General features: G+C 44.7%; 1 protein-coding gene across 1 annotated transcript; it reads left to right on the top strand.

Annotated features, from left to right (window-relative positions):
* Positions 1 to 302: 302 nt before the first annotated feature.
* On the top strand, positions 303 to 16,254 carry LOC115482183 (acidic mammalian chitinase-like). The gene is made up of 11 exons (XM_030221780.1): positions 303 to 380; positions 3,821 to 3,850; positions 7,343 to 7,544; positions 8,119 to 8,175; positions 10,606 to 10,777; positions 10,885 to 11,009; positions 11,378 to 11,501; positions 12,960 to 13,145; positions 13,765 to 13,884; positions 15,421 to 15,562; positions 15,936 to 16,254. Exons 1-11 carry the CDS (start codon positions 356 to 358, stop codon positions 16,160 to 16,162), a joined length of 1,410 nt encoding a protein of 469 aa, XP_030077640.1. The 5' UTR covers positions 303 to 355; the 3' UTR covers positions 16,163 to 16,254.
* The last annotated feature ends 404 nt before the right edge of the window (positions 16,255 to 16,658 follow it).

The raw sequence follows: 16,658 nt of genomic DNA, 5'->3' as shown, positions 1-16,658 counted from the left end.
CTTATTGAATCTGGTCCTAGATGTTGACTTCAGTTTGATGCCCCTATGACCTGCTAAAGCATCGAATGAAGTGTGTGGATTTATCCCCAGTAAATCATTGATGAAAACAGGTTTAGCATTTTCAAACATTTAATATTTCCAAAAGTGCCATAAGCACTGTTTACATATAATAGAAATGCAGATAAGATTGAAAGGTTATAAAGGGAATTATTTAAATATTGTTCTATGAAATTATTTCCACCTGCAGTTAAACAAAAGATAATTTTGAATGTCTTGTCCCCCCCCCCCCCCAATATAGGCAAGAGACTATAAAGCCAGATGCCTGGTGCAGACTCTCCAGTACAGAGGTTTCAAAATGGGGAAGCTGCTACTCTTTGCGGGTAAGACGGATGGTAAAACTCAGCATGTTTGCAGGTTTCAGAAAGTGAAGCTGCATCTAACAATGGATTTCTCTCTCTGCCTGCTCCAGAATTTCAAAGATTTAGTTGGGACTGGGATGGCACTGGCGGGGGCTGATTTTTAAAATGAAATATTTATCTAGAAATAACTAGGTCTTGACACACTAGGGAGCCTGTGAACCAAGGGGATGAGGACAGTCAACCACTGGTGTTCAGTGTTTTGTTTTGGGGTTTTTTTTAAATTCTGACTGACATCAGCTGAATTGTGTACCTGTTTGGGTGCCAGCAGTGACTATCGGGCAGTCTGTGGCCTGCTGGGACTCAGGTGCCTGGATAACTCAGTTAATTTAGGAGAACTTTTCTGATGCTCTAAATTAAGCCACCCCGGCAGTATCCCTGGATCCAGAGATCCTCTGTGTCTATGGGCTAGAAGCTGAGTGAATCTGGCCCTACTACTTATCATTTCTAAAGCACTACTAGACGTACACAGCGCTGTACACTTGAACATGAAGAGAGATAGTCCCTGCTCCACAGAGCTTACAATCTAATTAGGACAGACAAACAAGAGATAAGGGAATATTAACGTGAGGATGATAAAATAAGGGTTCTGAACAAGTGGATAAGGGTTAGGAGTTAAAAGCAGCATCAAAAAGGTGGGCTTTTAGCTTAGATTTGAAGACGGCCAGAGATGGAGCTTGATGTTCCAGCTCAGGAAGTCTATTCCAGGCATATGATGCAGCAAGATAAAAGGAACAGAGTCTGGAGTTAGCAGTGGAGGAGAAGGGTGCAGATAAGAGAGATTTACCCAGTGAACGGAGTTCCCGGGGAGGAATGTAGGGAGAGATGAGAGTGGAGAGGTACTGAGGAGCTGCAGAGTGAATGCACTTATAGGTCAATAAGAGGAGTTTGAACTGTATGCGAAAACGGATAGGAAGCCAGTGAAGTGACCTAAGGAGAGGGTTAATATGAGCATAACGACACTGGCGGAATATTAGTCATGCAGCAGAATTTTGTACAGATTGAAGAGGAGAGAGATGGCTAAGTGGGAGACCTGTGAGAAGCAAGTTGCAATAGTCTAAGCGAGAGGTGATAAGAGTGTGGATGAGGGTTCTGGTAGTGTGCTCAGAAAGGAAAGGGCGAATTTTGCTGACGTTATAGAGAAAGAAACGACAGGTTTTAGCAGTCTGTTGAATATGTGCAGAGAAGGAGAGGGAGGAGTCGAAGATGACCCCAAGGTTATGAGCTGATGAGACAGGAAGGATGAGAGTGTTATCCACAGAAACAGAGACTGGGGGAGGAGGAGAGGTTGGTTTAGGGGGAAAGATAAGAAGCTCAGTCTTGGTCATGTTTAGTTTCAGATGGCGCTGAGACATCCAGGCAGCAATGTCAGACAGGCAGGCTGATACTTTGGCCTGGATTTCGGATGAGATTTCTGGTGTGGAGAGGTAGATCTGGGAGTCATCAGCGTAAAGATGATACTGAAAACCATGGGATGAGATCAGAGTACCAAGGGAAGAAGTATAGATGGAGAAAAGAAGAGGTTCCAGAACAGATCCCTGAGGTACACCAACTGACAGTGGGATAGAAGTAGAAGAGGATCCACTAGAGTATACACTAAAAGTACGCTGGGAAAGATAAGAAGAAAACCAAGAAAGAACAGAGCCCTGAAATCCAAGTGAGGACAGCGTATCAAGGAGTAGGCTGTGATCAACAGTGTCAAAAGCAGCAGGTCGAGAAGGATGAGGATAGAAGAGAGACCTTTGGATCTGGCCAGGAACAGATCATTGGAGATTTTAGCATGCGCTGTTTCAGTTGAATGAAGGGGGCGAGAGCCAGATTGAAGTGGATCAAGAATAGCTTGAGATGAAAGAAAGTCAAGGCATGTTTACATGTGTAAATACCAGTTTTACAAAAGCCATCTAGTTACACGTGTGTACCTGTGGCACAACAGATTTCAACGAGATGTGTTCTGTACGTGGTTACTGGTTTCTTGTTTTTTTTTTCATTGCCTTCCTTGCATTTGAGGGTTTCCTCCTCTTTTTTGTTTTCTCTCTGTATGTGGTTAGGACAAGACAGACCACACAAGTCTGCAAGCATTTCCTATACTGCAACAGAACTAGCCCATATGCATCAAATAATTGCAATGTGGGGACGTAGACCCTGTTCCTAGGCACGAATAAGCCCTGGGTACCATCATTTGGATGTGGGGATAGGAGGAGTGATTAAGTCTCTATCTCAAATCGGCCAAAAACTGAGATTTGAAGCTTAGCTTCTTAACTGGCTACCCTTGAACTGGTCATACATGTGCAGGCTGCAAAATGCCCCATCTACCTGTGAAAGCACTGGCACTTGTCCTCACAGAACCCCTAATGCTGTGTATTTTAGTGAAACAGCTGTTCCCCTGCATTGTATGCCAGGTGCACAATTTTCCCAGGTCTCTTTTTTCATGGAAAGGGTGGTAAATATGTGGAATGCCCTCCCGTGAGAGGTGGTAGAGATGAAAACGGTGATGGAATTCAAATATGCGTGGGATAAACACAAAGGAATCCTGTTTAGAAGGAATAGATCTATGTAATTTAGTGGAGATTGGGTGGCAATGCTGGTAATTGGGAAGCAAAACCAGTGCTGGACAGACTTCTATGGTCTGTGCCCTGAGAATGACAAGAACAAATCGAATTCAGGTATAAAGTATCACATACCATGTAAAATGAGTTTACCTTGTTGGACAAACTGGATGGACCGTTCAGGTCTTTATCTGCCGTCATTTATTATATTACTATATGTTACTATGTTACTCTTTGGGGTTCTACATGGAATGTTGCTACTAGTTGGGATTCCGGAATCTTGTAACTCTTTAGGATTCCAGAATCTTCAGAACTTTTAGTACAAGAACAGTGCTGGGCAGACTTCCACGGTCTGTGCCCTGAGAACGGCAAGGACAAATTAAACACAGGTATAAAGTATCACATACCATGTAAATGAGTTTATCTTGTTGGGCAGACTGGATGGACCGTTCAGGTCTTTATCTGCCGTCATTTACTATGTTACTCTTTGGGGTTCTACATGGAATGTTGCTACTAATTGGGATTCCAGAATCTTGTAACTCTTTAGGATTCCAGAATCTTCAGAACTTTTAGTACAAGAACAGAGCTGGGCAGACTTCTACGGTCTGTGCCCTGAGAATGGCAAGGACAAATCAAACTCGGGTATAAAGTCTCACATACCATGTAAATGAGTTTATCTTGTTGGGCAGACTGGATGGACCGTTCAGGTCTTTATCTGCCGTCATTTACTATGTTACTATGAGCTTTACATGAACCGTGAAGCAGGTGCGACATGAGAGACAAGCCATCGGCTTTCAGAATGACGGCACAGTCGCAGCTTCTCCATTTCATTCTGCCTCTCTTCTCTTTCTTCTCAAGGTTTGGCGCTGTTGCTGCATCTACAGCAGGGTAAGTGTTAAACGTTCTCTCTGTGTTTCGTGACTTTATTGTACAAAATTTCACAACAAGGATTTCAGCATCACAAATGGTATAGTTCAGTTTTCCCTTCATGTGTTGTGTTTTATTTTTAACAAAACTTGCAAACTCAATACAACATCTTATCTGAATGTGCAGCGTTTTGATGGTTTTCAGGGTGTAGATAAGACAGTAAAAAAAAAAAAAATAACCATTTGAAAAGTAGACAACAAGGTTTGCAGAAAGTTGCAGATCTTAAGTCATTCATTTGATACTGAGGTCTTTCTCCCAATATTAGTTTTTAATATAATTGTTTTTAGGGCCAGGAGAAAGGCAAGTTCATGAACAGGACAATTCTATAAGTCGATGCCAGCACTGACATGTATCACAGGCACTCGTAAAAGTGCAGGCGTCATTCTACAGTTCGCAGTTAAGGTACCAATGATCAGGGCTGCCGAGAGGGGGGTGCAGGGGGGACAAAATTCCCCGGGCCTGGGCCTCCAAGGGGAGCCCGACGCCGCAGTCCCCTCCACCTGCCCCCCTCCGTCCACCACTGGGCCGGGCCCCCCTGAATTCAAATCATAGCGACTCACCTCGACCTCGCTCCGTGTGAAGGAAGCGCATCAGCAGCAGTCTGCAGATCACCTCCCTTCGGGCCTTACCTCCCTGTGTCCCGCCCTCACGCAAGTTACGTCAGACGAGGGCAGGACACAGGGAGGGAAGGCCCGAAGGGAGGCGATATGCAGACTGCCGCTGCTGTGTTTCTTTCACACTGAGCGAGGTCGAGGTGAGGTGCTATGATATGAATTCAGGGGGGCCCTGCCCGGTGGTAGATGGAGGGGGGTGGCAGCAGGGGCCCCCGCCCCCGGGCCCGGCCCAGTCTCTCGGCGGCCCTGCCAATGATCAAAACTCCAGTACAGCACAGAACAGCGACGGAGTTTACCAGTCCAAGAGTGCCCTAAACTAACATCCCCATAATTGAAGCTAATAGTATGCAAATGATATGCGCATTATTAGCTTCGATTATGAGGGAGCAAATCAGGCGGAAGATGCCCGGCACATGCACTGAAGAGATGTGTGTTAAGCACAGTTCTCCTGCACATGTGCCAGACTGTCTGGGCGGAGGAGGGGGGGAGAGGAGGAAGAGGGAGGACAGCTGAGCAATAAGGCTGCCAGGTTGTTTTCTAGTCTCCCCCACCCCCGAGGGAAGGCTGCAGCAAACGGTGCACGGAAAAGTGGACGAAACGTTGGGCGAGAAGTGGCCAACAATGCCTGCCCCACCCCCACCAAGCGGGAGCCCAAGTCCTGGAGAAGATGGCGAGCGGCTAGTTTGGAGACCACCTCTTGAAGGCTCGGTACCACTTCTCCTTTCTTAATCCTAATGGCGGTAGAAGCGCCAGAGCGCAGTTCTCTGAGCACGAGGGGGAACACGAAATGTGAGTGCTAGTCCAGCACTAACGGCCTCTTGCGCCCACATTTCCCTTTGATCATCTGCACCTAAGTGCTACCATGTGGAACTGCAAGTGGGAGCGTAAATGTGGGCACAGTGTGGCCGGCCATGGGCCGTTTCTCCAACTTACGAATGCAACTACAAGTTATGCGCTTTGCATGAATAATGGCACCTTCATTTGGATACACAAAGATGCTGTTCTAGAACCGGGCTCTGCATGTACCATACTTTGTAAGCCACACTGAACCTGCTTTCTATTACTGAATTTCGATCTTGGGATAGTCTGTTGCCGGCTTGACATTAAAGGTCGCGTTGTCCGGTGTTACTATAAGAACCAAGTTCATAATTCCTAAAAGATTCTTCTGCTTTTTCTTTGTTATTCTTCCCTCAATTAATAAGCAGCTAGGAAACTGCTCAGCCTGTTTACCCACTGGTCATGTTTGCCCAAAATTTATGAATCAGAGATCCAGAAAAGTTGGAGCATCCAGGGTCGCTTTACTCATACTACCCTTCTCCTCAAGACCCTTCACTGGCTCCCTATCCGTTTTCGCATCCTGTTCAAACTTCTTCTACTAACCTATAAATGTACTCACTCTGCTGCTCCCCAGTATCTCTCCACACTCGTCCTTCCCTACACCCCTTCCCGTGCACTCCGCTCCATGGATAAATCCTTCTTATCTGTTCCCTTCTCCACTACTGCCAACTCCAGACTTCGCGCCTTCTGTCTCGCTGCACCCTACGCCTGGAATAAACTTCCTGAGCCCCTACGTCTCGCCCCATCCTTGGCCACCTTTAAATCTAGACTGAAAGCCCACCTCTTTAACATTGCTTTTGACTCGTAACCACTTGTAACCACTCGCCTCCACCTACCCTCCTCTCTTCCTTCCCGTTCACATTAATTGATTTGATTTTGCTTACTTTATTTATTTTTTGTCTATTAGATTGTAAGCTCTTTGAGCAGGGACTGTTTTTCTTCTATGTTTGTGCAGCGCTGCGTACGCCTTGTAGCGCTATAGAAATGCTAAATAGTAGTAGTAGTAGTCTCTTGTAACCAGAGCTAATATTGTGATGTCATAATGCCTCAGTCCACCAATAAGAGCCAACCTCATCAGTGATGTCACAATGGCTTGATTGTCCTATACTTGGCTCACTTTTATTACATAGCTCTTTGAGCAGGGACTGGCTTTCTTCTATGTTTGTGCAGCGCTGCGTATGCTTTGTAGCGCTATAGAAATGCTAAATAGTAGTAGTAGTAGTAGGTATAAATGCCACAAATAAATAAATGTGTCATTCCTGCACCTCAATAAAGGCTTTGACTCAACACCAGAAAAAAACATAACCCTTTGCAGGACTGATTTAAAAGCTGTTTAGCACATCCCACACATAATAATAGATTTGACAGTGAAGCCTGAAAAGTCCGTTCACAGCTGTTTCCTGCAGTCTGATGGGTCCACAAAGGACTGGCAGGGTGATTTGAGCAACCTGGGTTCAAATCCCACCTCTTCCACTGATGCTCCTTCTGACCTTGGGCAAATCATTCCACCGCTCTTTACCCAGACACCTCCGTGGGACAGGGACGTACCTGAAAAATGAGGCAAATCGCTCTGAACTAAAATTGGAAAGGTGATCTAGAAATAAAAGTATCAATATTTATTTATTTGTTGCATTTGTATCCCACATTTTCCCACCTATTTGCAGGCTCAATGTGGCTTACAATGTTCCTTCCTGGCATTTGCCATTCCAGAATAAAGAGATAGAATTGATATTACATAGAGAACAAGAATGACATAATAGATTATGTGGATAACATAATAGATCGCCATTCCAGAGTAAAAGATACAATTGGTGTTATATAAAGAATACGGATGATATAAAATAATTAAGCAATAAGGCATAGGGAGAAACATTCAGGATATCAAGTAAGTGCTGGGGTATTACAGATCGTATTATGGATCGTTGTGGTATGCCTTGCTGAAGAGATAGGTCTTCGGTGATTTACGAAATATGTATTTGATTTCCTTTCTTGTGACCCTCAGGCTCTTCTTTCAAGCTGGTTTGCTACTTCACTAACTGGGCACAGTATTACCCGGGAGTGGCAAAGTTTATGCCCGATAATGTGGACCCATGTCTCTGCACTCACCTGATCTACGCCTTTGCCACCATGACGAATAATGAGATCACCACCTTTGAATGGAACGACGCGACGCTCTACGGCTCCTTCAATGCCCTGAAGCAATAGTGAGTTCTAAGCCTGTCTCTGCCCCTAGCTTTCTAATCCCACTCGCTCTCTAACACCAGGATCTTTCTTATAGCACCTTTGCTTTCCAGGATCCTTTCCTGAAAGTCTTTCAGCACAAGCTGCTTTTTCCATCTATCTTAATAATTACTGGCTACAGGTATGAACTGATCTGGCAGCAGAATGGGATAAGTACAGCTGCTTTAAGATCCCATTTTTTTTTGTTCTTTACAATCTACACAGCACCTCCCCCCCATCCGTGGGGTCAATATCATTAGTTTGGGCTCCTCTAGATCACTAATCCAGCTGAAGTATATGTTGGAAAGTTGCTGTGTTAATATTATATATCTGTATTGAGTTATTTATTTATTTAACATCTAATTTGCTTGATATTCTTATATAACTTAATTGTAACTCTTCTCTATACTTATCATTCCGTTAATGGTTATCGCCATTGCGGCATAATGTAAGCCACATTGAGCCTGCAAATGTGTGGGAAAACGTGGGATACAAATGCAGTAAATAAATAGAATAAATAAGTTAGTTCTGTCCTAACTTCCTGGTGTTTATTTACAGTAACAGTGACCTGAAAACCCTTCTGTCTGTTGGCGGCTGGAATTATGGTACCTCAGGGTAAGGTCTACACAGTGATAACGAACTGTTTAAATATTTTACCCACGACTGGGACTCAGATGTGAGAAATGACCTCACATCTCACCGAGGGCGTCGTTTACTAAGGCACCCTCACGTTCTTAACACACGCTAAAATTTGGGCGCACTAAACGTTAGAGATGCCCATAGGAATGCATTGGCGTCTCTAACATTTAGCGCACTCACAATTTTAGTGCACACTAAAAACATGAGCGCGCCTTAGTAAAAGACCCCCCCCCCTCCCTCCCGTAAGAATTGTTCCTGTCCAACTCTGAAGTTGCAGGTTACAGGATCTAAGCCAGTCTACGTAAATCCTAAAAAAACGAATAGACATAGTAAATGACGGCAGATAAAGACCTGTACGGTCCATCCAGTCTGCCCAACAAGATAAACTCATTTTATCCAGAGATGAAAACGGTAACGGAGTTCAAACATGCGTGGGATATGCATAGAGGAATCCTGTGCAGAAGGAATGGATCCTCAGAAGCTTAGCTGAAATTGGGTGGCGGAGCAGGTGGGGGGAAGAGGGGGTGGTGGTTGGGAGGCGAGGATAGGGGAGGGCAGACTTATACGGTCTGTACCAGAGCCGATGATGGGAGGCGGGACTGGTGGTTGGGAGGCGGGAAATACTGCTGGGCAGACTTATATGGTCTGTGCCCTGAAAAGGACAGGTACAAATTCAATTCAAGGTAAGGTATACACATATGAGTTTGTCTTGGGCGGACTGGATGGACCATGCAGGTCTTTTTCTGCCGTCATCTACTATGTTACTATGTTACATGGTATGTGATACTTTATATGTATACCCAAGTTTGATTTGTCCTTGTCTTTCTCAGGGCACAGACCATAGAAGTCTGCCCAGTACTGTTCTTATACTAAGTTCTGAAGCTAACATGGAAGCCCTTTAAAATTTACACTCCAGCCCATCCCTATCTATTCAGTCATGATCAGGGCGTAGACCGTAGAAGTCTGCCCAGCTCCCATTTTGTTTCCAATTACCAGCGTCGCCACCCAATCTCTGCTAAGATTCCACGGAACCATTCCTTCTAAACAGGATTCCTTTGTGTTTATCCCTCGCATGTTTGAATTCCATTAATGTTTTCATCTCCACATCCCGCGGGAGGGCATTCCACATATCCACCACCCTCTCCGTGAAAAAATATGTCCTGACATTAGTCCTGAGTCTGCCCCCCTTCAACTTCAATTCATGTCCTCTAGTTCTACCGCCTTCCCGTTTCTGGAGAAGGTTCGTTTGCAGATTAATACCTTTATAAGACATGGAGGGGCAAACTCGAAAGAGATGCCCAAGTTTTGCTGAGAATGTCCTCGCAAAACATCTCGGTGGAGGGGCGAGGAAACCCGTATTATCGAAACAAGATGGACATCCATCTTTTGTTTCGATAATACGGTCGGGGACACCCAAATCCTGAAATTTAGGTTGTCCTTAAAGATGGTCGTCCCTAGACTTGGTCATTTCTGATTTTCAGCAATAATGGAAACCAACGACACCCATCTCAGAAACGACCAAATGAAAGCCAATTGGTTGTAGGAGGAGCCAGCATTTGTAGTGCACTGGTCCCCATGACATGCCAGGTCACCAACCAGGCACCCTAGGCTGCACTGCAGTGGACTTCAGAAATTGCTCCCAGGTACATAGCTCCCTTACCTTGTGTGCTGAGCCCCCCAACTGTACACCACTACCATAGCCCTTACGGGTGACGGGGGCACCTAGATGTGGGTACAGTGGGTTTGTGGTGGGTTTTGGAGGGCTCACATTTACCACCACAAGTGTAACAGGTAGGGGGGATGGGCCTGGGTCCACCTGCCTGAAGTGCACTGCACCCACTAAAACTGCTTCAGGGACCTGCATATTGCTGTGATGGACCTGAGTATGACATTTGAGGCTGGCAGAGAGGCTGGCACAAAATATTTTTAAAGATTTTTTTGAGGGTGGGAGGGGGTTAGTGACCACTGGGGGAGTAAGGGGAGGTGATCCCAGATTCTCTCCGGTGGTCATCTGGTCAGTTCGGGCACCTTTTTGTGGCTTGGTCGTAAGAAAAACAGGACCAGGTAAAGTCGTCCAAGTGCTCGTCAGGGACGCTGTTTTATTTTGATTATGGGTCGAGGATGCCCTTGTGTTAGGCACACCCAAGTCCCGCCTTCGCTACGCCTCCGACATGCCCCCGTGAACTTTGGGCATCCCTGCGACGGAAAAAAGTTGGGGACGCCCAAAATCGGCTTTCGATTATGCTGATTTGGGCGACCCTGTGAGAAGGATGCCCATCTTCCGATTTGTGTCGAAAGATGGGCGTCCTTCTCTTTCGAAAATGAGCCTGATGTTGTCTATCCTGGCCTTGTACTGTGTTCCTCAGATTCCATATCACATAAAGCCTCTGTTTCTTTCTTTTTCAGGTTTAACACCATGGTTTCTAGCTCGCAGAACCGCCAGACCTTCATCACTTCTGTCATCAAGTTCCTACGCCAGTACGGCTTCGATGGACTGGACATCGACTGGGAATATCCCGGGGATTCCGACAGAGGCAGCCCTGCTGAAACCCAGCAGCTTTTCAGCGTGTTACTGCAGGTAAGAGTGAACAGATAGTTCTAGAATTTGGATGCACAGTAGCAGGCTCTGTGTCCGTTTTCTACATTTTCCTGCATGGTCTCAATGATGTATTTTTCCTACTCCAGGAAATGTATGAAGCTTTTGTGCAGGAAGCCAGCCAGAGTAATAAACCTCGGTTACTGATCTCAGCTGCTGTGTCTGCTGGCAAATCCACCATTGAAAATGGCTACCAGATCCCACAGCTGTCCCAGTGAGTTTGACTTTTAACATTCAGCGCAATCTGATGGGTAATAGGTCACGAAAGAAAGTACAAACTTTCCCCCAGAGACACAACATTAGCTCTGTGGCTGGTTCAATTTCTTTCATTATTGTTGTCAGTATTGCAACGCTTTTTAGAATTTTTAGACGGGATTTATTATTTTTTTAACTTGTATTTTATTGATTTTCACAAAGTATACAGAACAGTGAAATCACATAGTATTATCACAGAACAAATTTTCCATGAAAGCAAATATAAGAAAACACTACCCCACATCACCAGGAGCACAAAGAAAACTAAATATAACAGGAAAATAAAATGAAATCAGGATACTCTTGTCTCTTGTTTCTCTGCTCAAGGTATCTTGACCTCATCAATGTTATGACGTATGATCTACGGGGCTCATGGGAGGGATTCACGGGAGAGGACAGCCCTCTGTTCCAAGGTCCGGCTGATCAGGGGGATTACATCTACTTTAATGTGGTGAGTAATTGCTGTAAAGAGTTTACATCTGGGACAATTCTGCAGTCTACTGTTTCTCAATTGATGAAGTAACCGTTGATTCATTAGCATTTTATGTCATGCAAAGAAATTTCACCTGGAAATGAAACTGACTGGACTATGCCAGGCTTGTCCTTGATTGACAATACATGCAATAACCTGGCACATACAGGTTCTGTGTAAGCACATATCATACTTATCATGGCATTTCCTAACAAACCCTGCCAATCATAAGTACATAAGTACATAAGTAATGCCATACTGGGAAAAGACCAAGGGTCCATCGAGCCCAGCATCCTGTCCACGACAGCGGCCAATCCAGGCCAAGGGCACCTGGCAAGCTTCCCAAACATGCAAACATTCTATACATGTTATTCCTGGAATTGTGGATTTTTCCCAAGTCCATTTAGTAGTGGTTTATGGACTTGTCCTTTAGGAAACCGTCTAGCCCCTTTTTAAACTCTGCTAAGCTAACCGCCTTCACCACGTTCTCCGGCAATGAATTCCAGAGTTTAATTATGCGTTGGGTGAAGAAAGATTTTCTCCGATTTGTTTTAAATTTACTACACTGTAGTTTCATCGCATGCCCCCTAGTCCTAGTATTTTTGGAAAGCGTGAACAGACGCTTCACATCCACCTGTTCCAGTCCACTCAGACCTTCACCTTACCCCAATTAAAACATATTTTTAGGCACATTTCTGTAATCTCTGCACTAGGACTCAGGCTGTCTGCTCCACATATCTAACCACCAGAGAACAAAGGACCCAGTTTGAATTTCCATTTAATATGCTGGGTTTATTCCTGATTTGTTACTGAATAATCCATTTTTCATTAGCTGGAAATAAGTCCTGATGTTACACTAGATGTAGCATTATCCTACATTTATGTCAACATCAAAACAGCTCTAATAAAAGCAATAGTATTGGTCCTCTCATTGACTGGTTATCACAGGCCCTGTGATTGGTTAGCTGCCATTGGCCCTCTCATTGACTGGTTATCACAGGCCCTGTGATTGGTTAGCTGCCATTGGCCCTCTCATTGACTGGTTATCACTGGCCTTGTGATTGGTTGGCTACCATTGGCCCTCTCATTGACTGGTTATCACAGGCCCTGTGATTGGTTGGCTGCCATTGGCCCTCTCATTGACTGTTTATCACTGGCCCTGTGATTGGTTGGCTGCCATTGGCCCTCTCATTGACTGGTTATCACAGGCCCTGTGATTGGTTGGCTGCCATTGGCCCTCTCATTGACTGTTTATCACTGGCCCTGTGATTGGTTAGCTGCCATTGGCCCTCTCATTGACTGGTTATCACTGGCCTTGCGATTGGTTAGCTGCCATTGGCCCTCTCATTGACTGGTTATCGCTGGCCCCATGATTGGTTGGCTACCATTGGCCCTTTCATTGGTTGATGTGACTATAAATCTCCACTTTTCTTCTAGGACTATGCCATGAACTACTGGAAGGAAAATGGTGCAGCAGCTGAGAAGCTAATGGTGGGTTTCCCAGCCTATGGCCGGTCTTTCACACTCACCAACCCCTCAAACCCAAGCTTGGGGGCTCCTACCACTGGACAAGGACCCTCGGCACCCTACACCCAGGAAGCTGGATTCAGTGCTTATTTTGAGGTAACAGTGACAAACTTGATCAAAACATGTAAATAGTGATTTTAGAAAAGACCCTATTCATACGTGTTAATGGCAGCATGTAGTGATTTAACGAGGACGTGTCCTGAGCGAGGGGTTTTGTTATTCCCATCAGCATTGACAGCAGTCACACATAGCCTCCAGCTTTCTTGGGGGGGGAGGGGGGAAAGTGCTTACTTTTCTGACCTTTGAAACCACCCCCTAATTAGCTCATCTTGTAAATGCAGGTTTAAATCCATGACATATAAGAAGTGGAATGTGCAGGTAGATACACTGTATATTAAACTGCATTTATTCAGATAAACAGCCTTTTTGAATTTTCACATTTCTAAAATGGTCATTTCTCTTGTGTAGCACCATTTCTATATTTCTATATTTACTTACTTATAGATATAGATCATTGACGGTGTCTTTTTGTATTTTATAAGGTTCAGGGGGGCCTGACTGAAGTTTTTTTATAAAATATTGACCTGACTTTATACATCGGGTTCCTACACAACTTGTACAGAACTGTCCTCTAGGTATAATAAAAGCCAGTTGACAAAAACACTCAGTAAATGCCTAATGTTGCATAATTCTTTTCTGTTGCCCCCTCCCCCAGATCTGTACTTTTTTGAAAGGGGGGGCCACAGTGGTGTGGAACAGTCCCCAAGAGGTCCCGTATGCCTACAAAGGAAGCGAGTGGATAGGCTACGATAACCCGAAAAGCTTCCAGATCAAAGTAAGTCTATTTTTCTTTTTACCTGTTCACCAAAGAAAGCAAAAGCCACTTATCCACTCCAATACGCTACCTGTAATACCTAATAAAATACCATGCTCCACCACATCAAAGGCAGCAGGCAAGGTCAAATTGCAATAAAATTGAGGTTTTGCCTCCGATGTAATTGCCTCTGTTGAGCGAAACAGCCGAAAGCCAAACTGCAAAAAGTGCAGACAATCAAATTTAACTAAAAAGTCCGATGATAATTCTGCAACATTAGACGCCAGTAATTTGGCAAGAAGGAGGATACTGGCAAGAGATCGATAGCTAGCAGGTTGTCCAATATCCAACTTAGGAGTTAAGATGATGCCAGCCAATTCGATAGGAAAGGTTCCTTTTTGTAAAAAATCATTTAAAAAGAACGTAAGCTACTACTACTTATCATTTCTATAGCGCTACTAGACGTACGTAAGCCTATCAACCAACTGTTCTGGCATGGAAGCAACTGGATTCAGACAGTTTCCTTATCAAGTCTTACAAACTGTCACCATCAGCTGAAAATGGAATAACTGTATCAAGATCTGGGGGAAATACATTTGTGATTTTTTTTCAGTTTTATCTGAAAAGTAAGATGCCAGACAATCAGCCGAGGGACAAAGCAGTAAATCATCCATTTTTGAATTTATGGATGTTCAAATCACAAAACAGGTCAAAACATTTCTTTTGAGCTAATAAATTGTCTTCTATTTGGGAAGGCATAATGCATGCACTCGGCTGACTGTAAAACGAGTTTATCGTGTTTAAAAGCACTTTTCCAATCTTGTCTATCAGCTGCATTTTTAGTCTTTCTCCATTGATATTTGTAACCTTCGAGGCCTTGGGGGTTCTGGGATGGGGCTGGGGGCTTTGGTAATGTTGCGAGCTCAGGGGAGGGTGCTCGGGGAGAGAGGGGCTACTTCGGTGGAGGAGCAAAAGAACATTTTTAAAACATTATATAGGTCCTGGACAATATGCAGTGCTGAGACCCACATAACCACCAGCTGCTCCCCAGCGCCATCCCTGACCTGCCCACTTTGGGAGGTGGGGGGCAGTCACTGAACACTGGTGGTAAGGCAGCCCCAGGTGATTTAAGAGGGTACAATCCTCTCCTGCCCACTTATATCGCATTAAATTTCAGCAGGTTTGCATCTGTCCACACAGTTTTGAAAATTGCTTTGTCGAGGCAGGACAGGGACACGTTATGCCTCATCCGAAACCTCCCTTGCAAATGTAACTTTTCCATCTAAGTCTACGCAAACGTGTATGTTACAGCGCATCTCAAACCCCGGCCCAGCTCCACCCTGGGAATGCCTATGCTTATACCCCAATGAAAGCTCTGGGTTATTACGTAAATGCCCTAATCGTGCAAGTAGAATGTGTTTTATGGAAATTTAGTCCATACATCACAAGGTTTCTGTTGTCCTCACTGACAGAACAAGGTGAAGGGTCTGCAGCGTTCACTTGCTGGTGCCATTTTGTTTCCTTCTCATTAATTGGGTTCCTGCTTGTTTTCTGCAGGCAGAGTGGTTGATGAAGAATAACTTTGGAGGTGCCATGGTTTGGGCTCTGCCTCTGGATGATTTCAGCGGTACATTCTGCGGTGAAGGCAAATACCCTCTCATGAACGTCCTGAAGTCCACCCTGGGAATCTCCGCTCCTAGTAAGTTATCTCTTCTTTGCATAAAACCCCCATGTGCCCCGTTACACCTGACCAAGATATCGAAGCATGAATATCTCATTACTGTTTACAGGTTCCTGGAACTTGCATTTGGGTTCTGTGAGCAGAGCAGCTAATTTTAACTAAATGCTCCAATGACAGCTCTAGTAGAACATTATTACGAAAGGAATGATTTCCTAATGTTATTGCAGTAAACACCTGTTTCACCATCAGCTTAGAAACACTTCTGTTCAGAAGTGGAAGCTCATGGTAAAAGGAAGAACGGTGACAGTTCTGCCTTGAGAAGATTCACTCCAACAGCTAGAGGTGACCAATGTGAAATGCCAATTTCCTCTTTTCCTTTCTTTCTCTGCAGACTGCAAATCTCCAGTCAATACTGTGTCCCCTGATACAGCAGCTCCCACAGCTGCCCCTAGCGGTGGTGGCGACAGCGGGTTCTGCGTTGGCAAAGCAAGCGGCTTGTATCCAAATCCGGCCAGCAAGAACGGCTTCTATAACTGCGTGAACGGAGTCACCTACCAGCAGCACTGCCAGACTGGCCTCGTCTTTGATACCAGCTGCTCCTGCTGCAACTGGCCATAAGAGAAAAGCAGCAGCCAAAAAGCATGAACTTCACAGGGTCCTTGTTGTTTTCACTGGTCTAAAGGTGTCAATAAAGTTTCACTGTGACAAGCACAATAGAACCATTTACCAACCTTTTCTAAATCACCTAAACATTCATGATCATGGCAGTTTATAATTATAAAAACGGTGACCCCTTCATCCCCCTCTCCCAGGAGACAGGAAAAACCTACTGCACACATATGAAACAGACATCCCTAAAACAACCCGAAATATACAAGACTCTAACAGTCTTCATTAAACTTCTAAAAATCCTTAAAAAAAATATCTCACAGATACTTCCCCCCCTTTTGAAGTGCCAAAAGCCTGTATAAAAAAAATAGGCCTTCAGTTGTTTCCTAAAGTTCAGTGTTGAGCTGCCCTACTACTGCTAATATTTTCTCCAGTGCTACTAGACATACACAGCACTGTACACATTATATGCAGGTACTTTCTCTGTCCCTAGAGGGCAGCACTG

This window comes from Microcaecilia unicolor, chromosome 12, assembly GCF_901765095.1.
Source record: "Microcaecilia unicolor chromosome 12, aMicUni1.1, whole genome shotgun sequence".
NCBI lineage: Eukaryota > Metazoa > Chordata > Amphibia > Gymnophiona > Siphonopidae > Microcaecilia > Microcaecilia unicolor.
Note: the sequence above shows the minus strand (reverse complement) of the source record. Positions and strands in the feature narration are given on the sequence as shown.

Coding starts and splice junctions, on each gene's coding strand:
- LOC115482183 (XM_030221780.1), top strand. CDS start 356: ATGGGGAAGCTGCTACTCTTTGCGG. Junction 13,146..13,764: donor GATTCAGTGCTTATTTTGAG/GTAACAGTGACA, acceptor CCCCTCCCCCAG/ATCTGTACTTTTTTGAAAGG. Junction 15,563..15,935: donor CCTGGGAATCTCCGCTCCTA/GTAAGTTATCTC, acceptor CTTTCTCTGCAG/ACTGCAAATCTCCAGTCAAT.